This window comes from Primulina huaijiensis, chromosome 17 (genome assembly GCF_012295235.1).
Source record: "Primulina huaijiensis isolate GDHJ02 chromosome 17, ASM1229523v2, whole genome shotgun sequence".
Lineage (NCBI taxonomy): Eukaryota > Viridiplantae > Streptophyta > Magnoliopsida > Lamiales > Gesneriaceae > Primulina > Primulina huaijiensis.
Window position 1 is genome coordinate 5,282,405 of NC_133322.1, and position 19,722 is coordinate 5,302,126.

The 19,722-nt window shown below is 34.2% G+C and overlaps 3 protein-coding genes across 6 annotated transcripts; all 3 read left to right on the forward strand.

Annotated features, from left to right (window-relative positions):
- The first annotated feature begins 280 nt into the window (after nt 1-280).
- LOC140962913 (putative clathrin assembly protein At5g35200) lies at nt 281-6,191 on the forward strand. 4 transcript variants are annotated; one of them, XM_073422001.1, is made up of 16 exons: nt 281-439; nt 1,009-1,128; nt 1,219-1,288; nt 1,389-1,486; nt 2,301-2,442; nt 2,527-2,627; nt 2,989-3,072; nt 3,204-3,254; nt 3,351-3,416; nt 3,494-3,559; nt 3,669-3,749; nt 3,842-3,919; nt 4,409-4,549; nt 4,666-4,741; nt 5,177-5,295; nt 5,421-6,191. In XM_073422001.1, exons 2-16 carry the CDS (start codon nt 1,030-1,032, stop codon nt 5,808-5,810), a joined length of 1,662 nt encoding a protein of 553 aa, XP_073278102.1. In that variant the 5' UTR covers nt 281-439; nt 1,009-1,029; the 3' UTR covers nt 5,811-6,191. The 4 variants fall into 4 exon arrangements, with proteins under 4 accessions (XP_073278102.1, XP_073278103.1, XP_073278105.1 ...); XM_073422002.1 differs by having other exon boundaries at nt 335-647; XM_073422004.1 differs by having other exon boundaries at nt 335-584.
- A 1,075-nt stretch (nt 6,192-7,266) lies between these two features.
- Nucleotides 7,267-10,276, forward strand: LOC140963477 (uncharacterized). Its single transcript, XM_073422818.1, has 3 exons — nt 7,267-7,842; nt 8,737-8,921; nt 9,564-10,276. Exons 1-3 carry the CDS (start codon nt 7,350-7,352, stop codon nt 10,101-10,103), a joined length of 1,218 nt encoding a protein of 405 aa, XP_073278919.1. The 5' UTR covers nt 7,267-7,349; the 3' UTR covers nt 10,104-10,276.
- Nucleotides 10,277-15,837: 5,561 nt separating this feature from the next.
- LOC140963408 (uncharacterized) lies at nt 15,838-17,363 on the forward strand. The gene is made up of 2 exons (XM_073422721.1): nt 15,838-16,579; nt 17,196-17,363. The coding sequence occupies exon 1, from the start codon at nt 15,884-15,886 to the stop codon at nt 16,577-16,579; it is 696 nt and encodes a 231-aa protein (XP_073278822.1). The 5' UTR covers nt 15,838-15,883; the 3' UTR covers nt 17,196-17,363.
- The last annotated feature ends 2,359 nt before the right edge of the window (nt 17,364-19,722 follow it).

Genomic DNA, 19,722 nt, shown 5'->3' on the forward strand with positions numbered 1-19,722 from the left:
ATATAAATTTATGATCTTCGCTCTGTATCTATTTAAAGAATAACTATCATTTTATTAAAATGACTAACTACAATGCTAGATGGCCATCTTATCTTTTTAGGTAAATAAACATATAAATAAATATATAGAGCGAAGGTTCTAAATTTATGGGCCATTTGGAAGATTTGCCAAAATTCATGTATGTTATGCGCGTGTTAACTGGCTGATTGCATCTGCATAGCCTGCTGAAAAATGTATATTATATGCACAGACACACATTGTGTGTGTGTTTATATATATATATATGTATATGTTTTTTTTATATATATATAATATAATATTCAGAATATTGACGCCGACGAGCTATGAGAATAAAATTCTTCGGGACAGACTGACAGCCAACAAGGAAAAAGACTAGCTCCCTAACTTTCTCTCTCTGTCCCTCATTTTTGAGCTCAGGGTCTGACTTTTCTTGGTTTTTTTTTTATCTTTAAATTTTCTCTTTGCATTCAAAATTTGAGTTTTTGTTTGCGTGTGTGTGGGAGGTGAAAGATTGATTCAGTAAGGTGGGTTTATGTGCCAATACTTGGAAGACTCTGATCTATGTTCGATCTTTTAGTTTTTTCTTGTTGACGCAGCGTTTCATGATCAGATTGATTTTCTTGGTGGTATTGTGTTTTATCTTTTGTGGGTTTGTGTTGCTTTGTTGAATTATGTTGTAGAAATTTTGTAAAGTGGTTTTCTTGTGATGTTTAATTTAAATTTGCTGCTTAATTTTTTTCCTATTATTGCTTGCTTTTTGTATGTTTATAATCTGGAATCTTGTGTTGATAGTTTGAGTTTATTTCTTAATTTTGATGAGGACAGCTTATATTTTTATTCGTGTATCAGGAACAGATTGTTTTGTTGAATTTTTTTCCATGTAATCGATTATGTACGTTCCATTTTTTTGGGTTAATTGTAAGTCAAGATTGGTTAAAGGAAGTTGGGAGTGGTAATTACTTATCTTTTGGATTTTTTTCCCCGCAGAGTTCATAGTTAAGATAGAGGATGTCTAGCGGGGGAACACAGAGCAGTTTAAGAAAAACTCTTGGTGCACTCAAGGATACCACCACTGTTAATTTGGCAAAAATTAATAGTGACTACAAGGTTATTATCCATATTTTTTTCATTTTAAAAAAAAATTATTACTTTTGATCATGAGGTTTCCTTATATTAGTTTGGTTTTTGCTCATACAGGAAGTGGACATTGCTGTTGTTAGGGCGACAAATCACGTCGAACTTCCTGCAAAAGAGAAACACGTTAGAGGTGGGCATTCATTAAAAGATATTGCCCATCTGCCCCTTATTCCCTGATGATTGGATGTTAAAGGAGGATTCATTTGCTGACCATGGTTTGTTATTTTCAGCTGTCTTTTCTTGTGTGTTGGGGACACGGCCACGAGCGGATGTTGCATATTGCATACATGCTCTTGCAAGAAGGTTGTCGAAGACTCAAAATTGGGCGGTATGCGTCCGTGGAAATGATTTTAATCTGAATCAAAATTCAAGTTCTCTGACCTTTCTAACAGTGATAGTTTGGTGTAGCTGTTGAACTAAGAACGAGAGTTGGGTGTATGATTTTACTTCTATTATGCAGCGGATGCTGCTTCTTGTTATAATATTAATGGGGAAAGTTATAGGAAGTTTTAACTTAAAAACTCGGATACAAAGGGGAAGATATGATCATTTTTCAAGAGCAGAATTTTCGTTCAAATGATTACTGGGAAAAGATGGGAAATTTGGGGCATCTCACCTTCACGCATCTTAAAATCAATCGCCCAAGCAAGACATGTAGACCTTTTTTCATTTAGCATGCATTTGAACTAGTTTGTTTTTCTATTAAAAGAAAAAACCATTCAACACGCATCCGAGATAACTTGAACCTAATATTTAACTTTCTAGAAAACTATAGCTATTCCACTAAGCTATTTGGCTCTCCAGTGGTCACTCCATGAAACATCTTTTCTTGTTGCTTGTTCTAAGAAATGCTTCTACTCATTATGTATTTAGTTGAGAATAGTGATGCAGATAAGCAAAGGATGCTTTTGTAGGTTTAGATCTACTATATTGGTAGTTCTGAAGGTTTATATGTACGGTAAATGGTTAAGAAGCCAAATATTTTTAATCTCTCTGTTTAGTTGTATAGGTACATGTTGTGTATGTCCGTTCACATCTACATTCAGCTTCTAATTTTGAGAAACAAAATTATTATTGAGCTTCCGCATAATGCTCTTGAATATGTTCTTCTCTATCTTAGTCTCATGGATCTTGTTTTGCAGGTGGCCTTGAAAACTTTGATTGTTATTCATCGTGCATTAAGGGAAGTGGATCCTACGTTCCAGGAAGAACTTATCAATTATGGTCGGAGCAGAGGCCACATTCTTAACTTAGCGCATTTCAAGGATGACTCCAGTCCAAATGGTATGGGTTTTATTTTGGATTAGTCCTTCAGAGTTACACGAAATAATTATTTATTGATAAAATGCATCTGCATCACTTGGACAGCCTGGGATTATTCTGCTTGGGTCCGCTGTTATGCGTTATATCTGGAGGAGAGGCTGGAGTGTTTTAGAATACTGAAATATGACATAGAGGCTGATCGTCTGGTGAGATATCTATCCTTTTCTCTCGTTTTATTTATATTTTACATTAACTCTATATTTTTTCATGTCGCGTTTTGTTTTCTTAGTTAATTCCGATAAAATCTCTCCGCTTGAAATTGTTTTAACATCTTTATTATCACATTAGAATAAGTTGAAGCCTCTGATTAATATTAAGGTCAAGTAATGGTATGAGTTAGAATATGTGCTCTATGGAGGCCAGTGCTAATTACAGAAATTTGTAATTGATGATTTTTTCCCGAACTTTAATCACAATCTCGTTGTGTCTAAACCAGTGAGGCATGAAAACGAATCATTTTTTGTCATTTGTTCTCTTGATTACTGCTAAATGCAATTATTATTTCAGAGAACCAAAGATCTGGACACACCAGAGTTGCTTGAGCATCTACCGTCTTTGCAGCAACTTCTCTTTCGTGTGCTTGGGTGCCAGGTAAATTTATTTATTTTACTTTTTTCTAAATTTCATCTTAGTAACATAAGCTTTCAGGGTCTGATCCATGACCTTGGTTCGATATGTGGACTATCAGATAGTTGAACTTGTATGTTGTTGATGTCATGCAGCCACAAGGAGCGGCGATTCATAATCATGTCATTCAGTTGGCCCTTGCAATGGTAAATTAATTCATGTTTTATGTTAATGTTCTGAATAACTAGCATGCAGTGGACATGGCGACATATGTCTCATATCTGATGTTCTTTTATCTCTAGGTTGCTTCGGAAAGTATTAAAATTTACAATGCCATTAGTGATGGTACTGTTAATTTGGTGGACAAGGTACCTTGTGAACTCTGCTTTTTCTGATTTTCTCCGAGTACTTTATTACTAAGTACTGATGATTTAATTTCTGATAGTTCTTTGAGATGCAAAAGCCTGATGCTCTCAAGGCTTTGGATATATACAGGAGAGCTAGCGTGCAGGTACAACCATTAAACTTAAAGATAACTTGATTGGTATTTTTACTTTTCGGAATCTCTCTAGAATTAAATTTGGTCATGATATATTTAATTTTATCACGATTTTCTCAAGGCTGAAAGATTGTCCGAATTCTATGAAGTATGTAAAAACCTTGATGTTCAACGTGGAGAAAGATACATAAAAATCGAACAGGTTTGACTTCGTAGTTACTTGTTTATGATACTTGTAATTCATTATGACCTATATATGTATCTCATTTCTTTGTTTCGTTGTGCGTTGTATAGCCCCCTGCATCGTTTCTTCAAGCCATGGAGGAGTATGTGAGAGAGGCACCACGTTCTTCTGCAGTTCGCAAGGGTCTGGTATGGTTAGCCTCACTCAATAATCTTTAAACTTGTTTATGTGGAGACATAGTATTCAAATGGGGTGTCATTTATATTTTAGAGAGACCGTCTAGAAGAATGTCTTATTTTTTCGGTTTACATTTTATATTTATTATTTATTTTATTTTTTTGTCAATAAAAAAATAATATCCATCACTCAACATACGTATATGCATGTGTTAATCGGAAAGAGTAAAATGGTTTTCTAGCATCATTTCCTGATCATATTCATACGGCAAAAAGGTAAAATGTGAAGTACTTGCTTACAGTCCACATTGTAGAGTTTCGCTTGCAAGTCTAAACTCATGCGAGCATATTGCATGATACACCTTGTTCGTAAAATCTTGTTTAGTGGAGAAGTTCTATGACATCTTAAAGCTGTCCCATTACTTGAATTGATGTATTCTGCTGGAAAGTTCGTTTCCAAATATATCATACAGTTAAAAATAATTGAGCCCTATTAAACAGGTTGATGATAAGCCCAAGGAGATCCTGGCGATAGAATACAAAAAGAGTCCAGAGGTGAAAGAAGAGCGTCCACCGTCCCCGCCTCCACCAGAACCGGTAAAAGTGGAAGCTCCAGCTGTTGAATCGCCACCAGATTTGCTCGTAAGTGATTAAGATATAGGAAAAGAACCTGAATCTATTTTTTCTCCGTTATTTCGGAGATGCCTGTTTTAAGAAATGCAAGCCTTTACCAATCATCACATTTGTCTTTGATGCAGGGTCTGAATGATCCTAATCCTGCTACAACAGAGTTAGACCAGAAGAATGCTTTGGCATTAGCCATTGTACCAGTTGGTGAGTTTTTTTTTTAATCGAACTTTTCGTATGGTCTTTTCTGGAGTCCTTTTGTTGTATTCCGGTGAAAAACTTTCGAGAAAATGTTTTGTTGGAATAGGATAAATGTTTGGTATATGATAATTTTTACAGTAAATGGCAAATGTTTCTTTAGAAATTATCCCATAGTGCTATCCATCACAGCATAAATTATCAATATTTAGTATGTTGTGTTAAAATATGATAACATACCGTCTTGATAAATGGTGAACGTAAGTTATTGCGTTGGAAGATTTGAAAATTCAGTTTAAATATATTTTGGGGAGACACAGAATGTAAATAAGAAGATTTTTTTTTTAATTGGATCGAAAAGCAGATTCCAGATATGGACATCAATCAAGGTTTTTATGTTTCTGAATGGTGTGGATATTAGTAAAGTCTTCGTTGATGATGTAGGTTCTCCCCCACAACCAGCTTCCACTGGACCGAACTTGACAAACGGAACTACAGGCTGGGAGTTGGCACTCGTTACGGCTCCAAGCTCCAATGAAAGCACTACTTCCTCTAGTAAATTGGTATCACTCAAATCTTCCCTCAACGTTTTTTTGTTACTTCACCGATAAAATGTTTATTTTTTGTTTTAAAAGTTCACTTATGAGATACCCACCCTCTTCTGTGTTTTTCTCTCATGTTGACAAAGGCTGGAGGGCTGGACAAACTTACATTAGATAGCCTGTACGATGATGCAATCAGAAGAAATAACCAGCAGAATGTGAGTTACAATCCATGGGATCAAGCTCCAATGGCCAACTCTATGATGCCACAAGTTGCACACGATCCATTCTATTCCTCCAACGCAGTTGCCGCTCCAAATTTTGTTCAGATGGGGGCTATGGCGAATCAGCAACAATCTTTTATGTTTTATCCACAACAACAAATGATGTTTATGGGACAACCGCAACAACCTTCGATGATCATGGGACAACAACCAGCCATGAATCCGTTTGGAAATGCCCATGTTGCCACCGGCCACTCCTACAGCTCAGGTATGCCGGTTCAAGCCTACAATCCATATTCCGGCCTCATTTAAATACAAGAAATATTCTCGTCGGAAATTCTAGGAGTGAAAATATAACGAGGTTAGGCTTGGGTTATCCTTTGGTCCTATATATGAATCAAGGTTCATTTATGTAATCATATGTTGTGCATTTGAAGTAGATAGATGAAATTCATTGTGTAATAATTAGTAGAAATTATTTTATGTGCACCATATTTTATTTTATTTGTTTGCATCAGAGAAGTGGTAATAAACATTTTTGGGCTTGCATTTAATCTTGGTTACCTTCTTCGGTTGAGCAAGGAATTCTTTCATATTGTAAACTTGTTCTTTCTTTTGATTCAATGGCAACACTTCTGTGAGTGTAAACTTGTTGAGTATCGTGAATAAAATCTGTCAAATGATTGTTTTTAATTCACGATTCGATGTGTTTGTCTCTTTGTTTTTTTTGGGTATATACATTGTCATCGAGAATGATGGTGTCACTTGTCGGTTGCATGGACGGATGGATGGAAGTAGTCCCCTTTTTCCATCTAATGCCACCCACTGGAATCCAACAAGTAAGTGATAGATACGAAGAATAATCATAATATACCCAATTCAACATGTTAATCGTGAATAAATTACAAGAAATCCGACCATAATCTTTCGGTCCTAAACACCAATGAAGGAAGAGTCTTTGAAGATCGAACCATTTAGCTGCGAAGAGCTTTTTAAAACAAGAGCTGGTAGAGTAGCCCGTTTATACTGATGGTAAAAAGAAGAATATTTTCTATCACAATATACGTGTGTTCGACTATCCGAGAAGCATGTATGTATTTCGGCAAATCTTTTGCACTCATTTTTTTTTTAACAAATCAATCAATTGGTAAACCTTGGAACAGAATTGCAGGAAATTTGAATATGGGTTGAACCGTTGAAGGAGACGGCCACGAATATTTCTTTGTCAAAGAAATGGTGGCGTGATCATGTTAGCTGCCCTGCCACGAAGAGAGGAAAGGTATAACACCAGAACTCATTGTATTGAGATCAATTTCATGGGAATTTCCACTTTTAAGATACCTGTTGTTTTAATAAATATTTTAATAACGTCAAATATCATGACACGAACGCTTGTCGTTTTATCAAAAACTATAACTGGTGGTAACGGTGTAATTGAAATTTTTTAAATCGTACAGCAGTTAAAATACCACGTTTCGACTGCTCTACTCAGTTGAGATAATTATTGCACACAGCAGTAAGAATGTTAAGTTAAGCGTATATGAATGAGAGTACTACTGAGATGAATAATCTCCTGGGACGCTCTCGTGCGTCAAACTGGTGATGTTGTGTTGTTTGATTTGGTAGACCGTAAATGAGTGACGTCAGATTTTAACGAGTAATACAGTATTTGTTGGAGATACGATGATCGATAAAAAAAAAAAAGAGTAATCGTCAAGGGATGTGTGACAAAACCAACAAATAGACACACATCCCTAAAGCTTTTCCCTTTTTTTTTTTGAAAGTTTAGATTCAACTTAAGGTATATAAAGGAACAATATCAAAACCCTACACACAATTTCGGGGGAAAAGATGTCATCTTGGATTCCTTCACTTTTCAATCCCAATTATAGTGGCGATCCCGATTCCGATTACGATAATCCGAACTCACCCACATCTTCTTCGCCCAGCAGGACGCCCAGAGCCGCTGCTTCCGGCGTGAAGGATGATCTCTCCGCTGTGTTCCGCGGCGTCGCCGCCTTTCTTGCTCCGCGGGAAGGGAGTTCGAGTTCTGCGGTCTCTTCTTCTTCTTCGGATACAATTGCGGGGATTAAGAATGATTTGGCGGAAATTCAGGGCTCCTTTAAATCTGGCCTCTCTTTGATTTCCTCCAAGCTCACCTCCAATTTATTGCAGTTCCAAGGACAGCTCAATGATGATGATGATGACGACGACGAAGTGGAAGAGGAGGATGAGGATGAGGATGAGGATGCAGTGGGAATTACAGAAGAAGTGGTGGATTTTGTAAGGAAACTATGTACACGGCCAGAATTGTGGATTGATTTTCCTCTCTCATTAGCAGATGGTAATAATTATGCAAATTTTAGTTTTATTTTTTTCTTATTTATTTGTTACTCTTTACACAATTAACTGTTATGCCGCTGTGTGATATCTGTTTGAATACTGGTAGTACATCTTACTGTAGATTGTATTTAACAAGTTCGTTTTTCAGAGGATCAACTTTAAGTGATATTAGTTGTAGAGTGTAGACTTTCAGTAATTATGGAGAATGCAGTTTGAATCTGTGTGACATTGTTTTGTTTCTGAACGGACAAAGTCAGGATTTTCAATTTAGGGGATTGAGAGCACTTTAATGTATGATAACCTCTAAGAAAAAAATCCGAAAAATAAATAAGAGATTGGGAAGGAGATTCCTTTTTTGATAAATTACACAAACTTATTTGAATGGATGGATACTTCGTTTAGGATTGTTTCTTAATAGTTATTACTAAAGTACCTTAGTAGCTCAAATCCTTTCGTCTTGGTCTAGTGATATGTGTCAGCAGAAAGTGTCTAACTTAATAACGTATAAACTAGTAATGGACAAAAGAGGAGAAAGAATTAATTTTCTCGGGCACGGACTGCATCATGTTCAAATGCTTGTAAAATGAACAGTGTTTGACTTCCAAACTCTTTCCAATAGCTTGAACTCTAAATAGAAGCACTGCTTCACAGTTCTCGGGTTTTAGTAACTGCCGAAGTCATTAATTTGGCTAACCTCCTCCATGAGACCAGCAGATATCTACTCTACATGTCATTGGCATATGTTCTGATGTTTTTGTTCACCAATTTAAAATAATTGCATTTTGACTGTTAATAGTACTATATAGTGTTGTGTAGAATCCATGATCAGTGAAAACAATTTTATCTTGAGGATGGTGTATAAGTTGGTCTTGAACTTTGGAATATTCTGTTGTAGACTTTGATATGTCAGACTATCAAAGAGACCATGCTGCAAATATCGACTATTTGGTGCCTGAGCTTGTGACACTAAGGCAGAAGATTTCCAGTCAAATTAGCGAAGGGAAATTTTGGATTATCTATTTTATTTTATTGTTTCCCAGGTTAAGTGAAGACGACTTGAAGCTTCTTTCAGCCCCACAGGCAAGGCTGCTTTATCTAACATTTTTCTGTTTATTTTCCTTTCATGCATCTTGAGAAGCTATAAAATAAGCAATGAAAGAGTGACACTTGATATGGATATTTCTTTCATCATATCTTCATGTGTCTAACTTATAAGAAATACAAGATCCGCATCTTTTCAGCTCTATTGAAATTTGTCTTAAAAAAAGTATGTTTAAACTCTAGAGGATAAGTGGATAATCGTGCTACATAATTTACGATTACAGCAAATTCTCTTATTGTGCTCCCTTAAAATAGTGCTCTCTTTTATCATATTCTTGGCATTGTTGGACAACAATCTGACGATTTTTCACTTTATCACATGGGAAAACCAAGGATAAAATGTAGTTTATATATATAAAATGTAGTTTAAATTCCCTTAATTTGAAACACTTTTGAGATTCATGCCAATTGCTATTTTTTCCTTTCGTTTGTTGAGGATACCAAGGATAATTGACTTTTCCTTTCCCCCCCTTTTCTTTTTTGCGTTTTTCTTTCTGTTTTTAAATTTTAAGTTTTGCAAAAATATAGAAAAAAAATATTTTCTCATTATCAATAGTAAAAGAGGATTCCAGCATTTCAAGAGTTGCAAATCTGCGTAAGCTAATATTAAGTTCCACGCAGGTCGTTGAAGCTAGGGAGACACTCTTAAAGAAACTGCAGAATAAAAGTAACACAATGCAAGAAAAATCTGAAAACCACTCCGGGAATCCTGAGAGTAACCATGACATTGATAAAGGCCATATCTTGGAAGGAGATGTAAGCGACATGCAGCACAAGAGCACATCATCTGAGATTGTAACTGCAAACAAACCGATGGATAACATGGCACCTGAGCACAATATCTCTGAAGAAGAAAGAGGTTCATGCACATCTGTTGATGTTCGGAAACAATCTGAAAACGAGGATATTTCGTTTAGTGATTTGGAAGATGACGAAGACGACCTATCAAAAAATATTTTGGGATCTAGACTATTGAACAACGAGAAAGGAGAAGCCAGTGAATGGACTCAACAAAATGACAACTCTGGAGGTCAGTGTGGTAAAAAACAGGCTGGCCAATCTGCATTACGAGCTAAAGAATCAGAGAGTGAGGATTCAAATGATTGGCTTGCCGTTGATGATAATGATTTTGACAATGTGGGGGGCAATCTGAAGTTTTAAGTTGTATATATTCAATTCCTTTTTTCTTTTTTATATTATTTTCTTCGTATTTCCCAGTCAATTTTAGATATTTCATTAAGTTGGTGTGAATATTCTTTTCTATGGCCCTGTTTAAAATACTTTACCTCTATGATATTTTTAGTTTCAATTATTTATTTAATTTATTTTGAATATATTTTACCAAAAATATATTTTTCTTCAATGGTGAGCCTTTATGCATGTGTCTTTTTATAGTTTTTCAAGATACCCTATATATATTTAGTTATTCAGAATCATATTTCAAAACGTTGTGCTTATTAATTTTTCATTAAAAAGAAGTAAGAATAGTTGTTAAATTTAATTTATATTAGTCACGTAGTGGTCAAGTCTAATTTTTTTTGTAACATTATTTTTTCCACTGTAGAATTTGTTATATGTAATGAAATCTGATCGCATACCACTGCCGCCGAAGAAATCTTCCCTATTCTCTGTCAACTCGATCGGGCCAGATGAAGTTACAGAGAGTCTTAACCACACGTGGTTGAGGCCATAGTTTCATAATTCGGAGTTCTTTTTTGTAGGGCCGGATTTTTTCTGAGATCAAGGAAGCCACATCCTCAGGTCCGGTCTTTGAGAGGATCCAACATATATATTTTGAATTGATAATTTATTGAAATAAATTTTTTTTTGGGCTCAATATTAAATAATAAGAAGAGTAATATATTTATTTTTTGTTTATAATTGATCAAATTCGATTTTTTCTTCAAATTCGGTTTGAACAATTTAAATAATATCAAGAGACTTTGGGACGTTTGTTGAGTTTGGAGAAGTTAACGAGTTAGTCTTTAACTAACTTAATGAATTATTGTACAGAACTTCAACAATTTTTTAAGATGTTACAGTGTTTGGCAAAACTGAATGATTTATTCCCAAATACTTATATTACTTATAAGATTTTGTTAACTATCTTAATAACAGTTGCATAAGTAGAAATTTTTATATTGAAGTCGAAGTTAATAAACACTTATCTTCGATCAATAATATCACAAAATAGACTAAATGAGCTAGCTATGTTTTTAATTGACAAAGAAATGATCCGAAAACTGAATTATACAAATTGATATATATTTTTTCCTCAAAAATAGCTAGACAATTATTATTTATGTAATTATTTCAAATATTTATTGACTTGTTTTTTATGCAATATATTGTTTTTTGTGTATTTATTGTATTTATTATTTGTTAACTGAATTTTAACATTATTTATAACAACAAGAGAACCCGTTTTTAAATTTTCGCTTCAGGCCCCATCGAACACAGATACGGATCTGTTCCTTTGACAACGGATTACCACCTTAAGGTCGTCGTCTAACGTACAACAACTCAAGCATTATATTTCGATTGTTTTATCAAACAGAGATAATTATTTCACCTCAATAATTTCCTTCCCAATATTTGTATTTTTTGCAATCAATAGAAACAAAGCATGTGATATTGGTTCTGATAACAATTATAGGATGAGTGTTTGTAGCTTTATCAAAGGCTATAACTGATAATAGCAATGCAAGTTTGATATTTTAAACCATACAGAAGCTCAACCACCACGTTTTGATTACTCTACCAAGCAGATATAACTATTGGATCTCGACATCTAGAAAACTTAAATCGACGAGATGAGAAAAAAACGAAGTCATAAAAAAAAATGGACAACATTCATACAAAACAAAAGAGGAAAAAAAAGGGTTTGCCTCGGTCCCAATGGAGCGACCCAACGCCAGAGATGGAAGACTCGACTTACAAATATAAAAAATTAAAAAGTTCTGAACTAAAAAACTTATTTCCCCTTCTTTTTCCTTATCCACGCTCTTCTTCTCGAGTCTCAGTAGTTTGATGGTTTTAGCTTCTAGGAAACATAAATGTATCCAATTTCTTTGAGAATATATTAAGGAAAAAATGCAATATTTATTGACATTCAACAGAAGATTATAAGCTTAATTCAAGGATTTATATATATTTTTTAACAAAAAATACATCCAATAGAGGGAAAAAAGTAAAATTCGTCATATAAATTGGCCTAAATAATATATTGGTTATTTAATTACTCGAAATTGGTGATATTGCAATAATTTATCTTCTTTTTTTAAAAATCATCCTTTCATCCGAGTGCAAATTTATTTGAAATCATATCAAATCTCGCACAAAAGTACTAAAAGTTTAAAGACAAAAACTTGTGTAAGACGGTCTCACGGGTCGTATTTTGTGAGACGGATCTCTTATTTGGGTCATCCATAAAAAAATATTACTTTTTATTCTAAGAGTATTACTTTTTTTATTATGAATATCGATAGGGTTGACTCGTCTCACAGATAAAGATTCGTGAGACCGTTCCACAAGAGACCTACTCAAGTTTAAAATAAGTCGAGTTAATGTATGAAAACTAAACTTTTGATCAATTATAGGGTCAAAAGTTTATACCGATCAATTTACATGACTAATTTTGGTTTTATTTTCTTCTTCGATTCCAATAGACAGTTAAAATTGATTCACCAGTAAAGTAAAAGGGAAAAATACTAAGAAATTAATCTATAAAATTTCATCTTTAAAAGGTTGAAGGAATGTATATTTGAATTCCCTTGTAGACGAAAATAAAGGTTCTCTGAAAATTGAAAGAAGTTAATTAGGGTTACGATTGCGTTGAAGGATTTGAGATGTCGGATTTTAAGTTCATTGATTTTGAATTCCTTGACTAATTTGTTAGGAAAAAAGCAAGTGGATTTCAAATCCAATCTTATCAACTTATGTAATTTCAATAGAAATTTTGTTGGATTTCAAATACACTCAATATTAGTTTCATTTGAAATTCATCCCTCAAATCACCACATGTTTGACGCTTCTGAATCGAACACGTAATATTTTCTCTGAACCCAATTGTTACACCATATATTGTTGTTTTACCAAAAGTTATAGTTGACAGTAATTGTGCAACTCTTATTTTTCAAACCGTAAAATAATTCAAATGTCACACATCGATTGCTTTCCTAGCAATGAAAATTATCGCCTACAAAAAAAAAATCATTGATAAAACTACCAACCAAACACATCATTAAAATTGTAGTTAGATAAAACTGCACACAAGTGAATGATGAAATATTTTTCCAAGAAACAAAGAAGGGGTGGAGTGACAATATTTGCGGGGTCCTATGGCAGCAAAGATGAGGGAGAAAGGACGAAAATTGCAAAATAATCCAGCCTTGATATACGGAAACATGCAAATTCACACCACATCATGAGTTGTGACAATCCCCCACCATTTCTCCCATACGCCCGAAACGTCGATTTCACTTGTATTTGTGTTCATCTTTTATAAGTAAAAAAAAACATATTTTAACGTTAATAATTAACTTCGGCCAAGTGTTCCATCGGTCTTGTGCCAGAGCAGCATCGTGTATATGTAAGTCGAGATCAATTGGATAAATTTGGTCTAATTTTTTTTTGTAATCAACTTTCGGTCTTACTACAATAAATTTTTTTTTACGTGTAATATTTTTTTTTTATATAGAAATACTGACATGACATTGGATATTTCATCAATGGTCGATATCATATAAACGATTTTTAGTTCATACACCATTTATATATATATATATATAAATATATATATCACGATATTTATTATATATTTATATTTGGTTACCGTGTGGTTTAGGGTAACGACCGACCAATGATACTAAAGATCTCAAATTTAATGATATAATATAATGTATATATATACGATATTTATTATATATTTATATTTGGTTACCGTGTGGTTTAGGGTATCTTCCATGTGAGTCGAGGTGCATTAATTGCTTACATGCATGCAAGCGCTTGATAATAAATTAACCATAGGGTATGTAAGGATCCAAGTCCATTCCAACCAATTGATCAAGCTCCATTCCAACCATATGGTTTTATAAAATCCGACGATAATGGTTAACGACACCCGATATAGGGACATAATTAAAAACCAAAACCGTCGCAAACTACCTTTTTTTTTTTGGTTTCAGGTGTCCCTCGGGTTTAAGTGGAAATGCTTAAAATTCGAAATTAGAAATTTTGAATATAATCTGGATAGTGTTCTAAATACTTTCAAAGTTCGTGTGACTTTAAAATTTATAGTGCTACTATTTTGAAGTCCTAGTCGTATCTTGGGAAATGAATTGCCAACAACTGTGAGCACGGGGACGGGGCAATATCATTTTAAGGAAAAAGAATCAAACTCTTGCCTCAACTATTTTCTCATAGCCATTTGGTTCACTCATTTTTATCCCGCGATTTTCCAAGATAAAATAAAAAATACCAACCAACAAATGCATCTATTGGTATAGTCTCTTCTGGATATTGTCTCAGCTAGTTGGTCAATACTAGCTAATCTATCTGTTCTGTCACATCTCTATTTTGCTGTTGTTCAGGATTTTGGTGGGTCGACGGCGCATTACGAATGGCGAATCGGCAAAGATGTTGCAAAGGAAGAAAATATCGATGGACGTGAAACTCTACAACAAACTTCGACTGTGAACCATATAATCAGTTAGTAATAATGCCTTTTGTATCAGTTAATTACCATCAGATTTTTTCACAAACAATGTTTAACACAGAGACGGATGTATGTGAGGGCTCTACTGGGCTGTAGCCCAACCCACTTTTTTTCTTTTTTTTTTTACTTAAGTTAAAATTTCAGCCCACCCACAAATGTCATAGTCCAGCCCAGCCTATTTCCATGGGTGAGATCAAATCGAGGGTTTTCCAGCATAACGTAAAGACAGAAAAACAAATAGTCCACAATAACTTCTCATAATTTTCTTCAAGCCCCCCTCAACTCATATTCCTGGATCCGTCCCTGGTTTAACATAGTTTAATTTAAATTCTCGAACTGTCAATGTTACTTTAAAAATATAAGAAAAACTGCAATTTTCATAATGTGTGTTTGGTCATCTGTGTTGTCGATTAAAAATGAGTATTAGTTTTATATATTTCAAATTTTAACAATTTTAATCATTTTTCTACTAAGAGTACTGATTTGACACATGTGAGCATCACGTCGGTATCAAGCTAAGTCAAACGTCACATGACGATGTTGCATTAGCGCCATGTTAGAAAAATGACAAAAATTGTAAGAAAAAGAAATAAAGATATGAGATTAATACTGAAATTTAACAACATAAATTGTCAAATCGTTTATAGGATCAAATTGTATAGTTTCCAAAACATATATATATAATATTCCAACATTAGTCTTGTTCTTTCACCTTATTGACCGAACGTTCATACAGTTTGGTAGAGGCATTAATGTTGTTTATATATATAATACATAATTAATATATTGTTTATCGTTGTCCATCAATGAGAATGACACTCATCTATTAGATATAATGAAATATATTCAAATTGTACGTCTAATAGACGAGTAACACCTCATTGATGAGCACGGGATGAACATGATTTGATGAAACCATACGATCAAAACCGATATATGCATGAGTTCCTGCACAGAACTTGCACTTTATTAACCTCTAGCACGAGATAAATGAGATTCGAAACAAATATGCACAAAGGTGAATATTAAAAATAAATGAATAAAAAATTTATTGTATTTGCATGGTCTGTGACAACTAGCATATTTTGTCAGCTGCTCCATATTCACATGGTTTCGCTTTTTTGTATTATTGGATCTCACTTGGACACTCACTCGTTCTATATAACACATGCACTGCTTATTCATTCCTTTGTGCCAATCCCATCTTTTAACTTAATTGTTCAATATGGGATACTCGTTCAAGATTTTAGCTTTTTTCGTCCTTTCCAATTTTCTCTCCATTTCCACAGCCACTCTAGCCATTGAACCCGAGTGTGGCTCTTGTTCCAAGCCCCCCGTCACCCCCGTAGTCCCCCTTCCTCCCGTTACCGGACCTAAATTGCCTGTTCCACCCGTAACAGTCCCTCCCGTTATTGTACCTGTGCCACCCGTAACTGTCCCTCCCGTTATTGTTCCTGTGCCACCCGTTACTGTCCCTCCTGTCACCGTACCTAAATTACCCGTGCCACCCGTTACCATACCTAAAGTACCCGTAGTCGGAGTCGTGCCTCTGCCACCGGTAACTCTGCCTCCCATTTCCGTTCCTAATTTACCATTACCACCAGTGGTGACCACCACACCAAACAAAGGTAAGCCATGCCCGCCACCGACACATAAGAAGGCTACTTGCCCAGTGAACACACTCAAACTTGGTGTCTGTGCCAGTGTTCTTGGCGGAACGGTTTCCATTGGTCTGGGAGATCCTACTGTCAACAAGTGCTGCACAATAATATCAGGGCTTGCGGATGCCGAAGCTGCAGCATGCTTGTGCACAACTCTAAAGATAAAAACCCTCAATCTTAAAATATATGTTCCAGTGGCGCTTCAACTACTCGTCACTTGTGGCAAGACACCACCTCCCGGCTACACTTGCGCTGCCTAAGTATGTTCTCGTACCTCGCTCCCCACCCCCGCACCCCCCACCACCCCCCACCACCCCCTACTTCTATATTAGCATTTCATTTTTTGAAGCATGTTGATATCTTTAGAACACCATACATACAACATCTAAAGCTAAAAAAACATTTGAGTAGTTCATAAGTTTTAATTAACAAAGCCGATTCAGAAAAAATTCTAAAGGTCTTCCTATATATAAGTTGACGGATACAAACGCTTGGTTATCTAATTTGTCAAATTTTAATTTCAGTGCAATGATCGTTTTTCCCCATATTTAGTCCGATTTTTTTTAGCGTCCTGACATAAGACCTACTTGTAACTAATTAGAGAATCGAAACCTAATCTAGGTCACATTACGGGACGATTATTGGAATTTTCCAATGATATTTAATAGAAGTAAAGAAAGCTAAATTTTGATCATAAAATATGAGTTCCATGCTATTCTCTCCATCCAAAAGACTCGTGATTTCGGACAAGACATACAATGTCTGATTTTTTTAAAAAATGTGACTTTCCTACACACACACACAAATATTGATTATTCGCAGATCGATTATGAAGAAAAGGCTCATAATACGATATTTCTTTTTCTGATTATGCAGGTTTTAATGCAAATTGAAGGATGAAGGCAACTAATAGACATGAGAGCATGTCCAGTTTAATAATTAGTAGTTTGCCATTAATTTTCGACACCAATATTTATTTCATTCTGTAAACTCACTATTTCCTAAAATGTATTTATCATATATATATAAATATACATATATATATATGCTATATTGATGTATGCTGCCATATTTCTTTAGTATGATATAACTATATTTTTAATTTATTTCAATTTTTTTACTAAGCACCGGCCACATGATATATTATTATATGAATTGAATTTATAGTCTATTTTAAAAATAATTATCACGAGATCGAATATCACTACAAAATATTTAATCATTACACATTTTCCTGTTATACGTTAACTATCAATTAAATAGAGACGGTATCACGGGAAATTAAAATTCCAGATTGAAAGAAACTGAAAGAAACATCGTCTCCCCCCCCCCCAACCGACAAAGGAATGTTGATAGCTTGTAGCTCATCTGAAAAGGTCCTGATTCTCGGACGAGATTTTCAGGATGAACATCATAAAAACCAGACTATTTCCCATCATAAAAAAATTAATAGATAATTCAAGATTGCATTATTTGAAATGGTACGTTTATGGGACCAGTTCCATGTTATGTCGTCAAGGGCACATGAACTTGATTTGTCTTCGCCCTCAATCGAATTTGTGGTGCCAGCCAGACTTGATGAAAGCTTTTTCCCAGTTTCCTCCTGTCACTCTCCTCCCAATGTGCCTATGACGTAGTACCTGACAGACTGTTAGCTAGTGTATATCATCTTACCAGAATAGAGAAACCGGAACACGGCATTGTCGATATCTCTTAAAAATAGACACCGGTTATATAGTTGTCTTAGTTGGGATTCAACAATGCTTCGAAAACCCGAAAAAAATCAGAAATAATGATCTTTTATCATGTTTTCAAAAAATCAAGAGTAACAAACTTTTAAAAAAACACGAGGTTGTAAAAGACTTTTAATTTAAATATAGGAGTGATCATTGCAATTTACCCTATATTTCTGTTCCATTTACTCAATTTCACGTCATTTTTCGCCGATTCATCAACAGGCCATTTTTTCAGTCGCTTGTCTAGGTAAGGGAGTTCTATTCCAATAAATTATGAATAAGTTCAGCATTGGTCAACTTGAATTCCATCATTTTTGCATTGGATATTATAAATCCTGTTTCGAAATCTTTGTTTCCACATACAACAAGTAAGATTAAAATTTAAGATCTTGATATGATATAATATGTTAGGAAGCAATAATTGTTTGTTTATTGGCGTAAAAATTTATGGATGATCAGGTGCGGTTTTGCGATATTTTTCAAGAAATTAAACCGAATTGTCATATGCGGTCGGTTAGTATATTAAAAAAATTAATCGCGATTTTTCATGTAGAATTAGTCTTGTGGTTTTGAGCAATTTCAGGCGGTTGCGGTCGGTTTACGGTTTTTTTTTAATAAAATACATTAGAACATATATTCTAATTTATTTGATAACAACAACAATATAGTGTACTTAAATGTAAAATATAGTTCAAATCATATATATAAAGATAAAACTAGATAAAATAGTAATCAAGATTCAAAATTAAGTTAATAATTTAATACTCAGATAAAAAATAACATCTACACTATTTTATCTTTTTTTTACTATCAAAATTCAAACAAATTATTGTAGTAGAAGAAATAAATAATCTAATAAAAGATTAATATGAATAATAATTAAGAAAAAGATTAGTTTTCTTTGTAGAAGTAATAATTTTGAAAAGAGTTGAGATATAATGAATGACGACTTCTTTAATTGAATATGTTGTTTACAGATTATTATAATCATAGATTAAATATTATGGCAAGCGTTTTAGACGGTGCGGTTCTTGGCAAAAAAAAAATAACCAAACCGTATATGTTGTGCGGTTTATGATTACTATTTTTAATCGTGCTTTCAATAAAATATTAGGAAAAACGATATTGTGCAATTCGATTCGGACGGTTAATTAAAAAAAATTTTGAACACCCCTACGTAAAATGTTTGGGAGACAATAATTGTTTCTCTTAAGAGAGTGATCGAAACGTGACTGACATTAAAATTAAGAGCCAAATAACTACATCCAAACGCAGCTCATATTAATTTTATAATTCAGTTTTTTAAATTTTTGGCAGATTAAATCCGGCAACTACGACTTGTAAAGTATATATACCCCTTAAACTTTATTGACCTAGTTCAAGTGCTCTGTATATTTCAAATCATTACTAGTTCAGGTTTAATGATATATAAATCAAGAATTTACACAAGGTCTCTACTCACTATTATAAAATATATAAATTTTTCACAATAAATAAATAAATATTTAAAAGTGCAAGATTAGATTCCATTTTATGGGGTCAGCAACATGATAAGGTAAATGGATTTAATTTGTCCGTCCCCGATTAAATGTGTGATGCATGCTAGACTTGAGGATAAGCCGCCTCTTCTCTGGATTCTGCGGCCGTTCTATTTTCAAGGTAAGTTT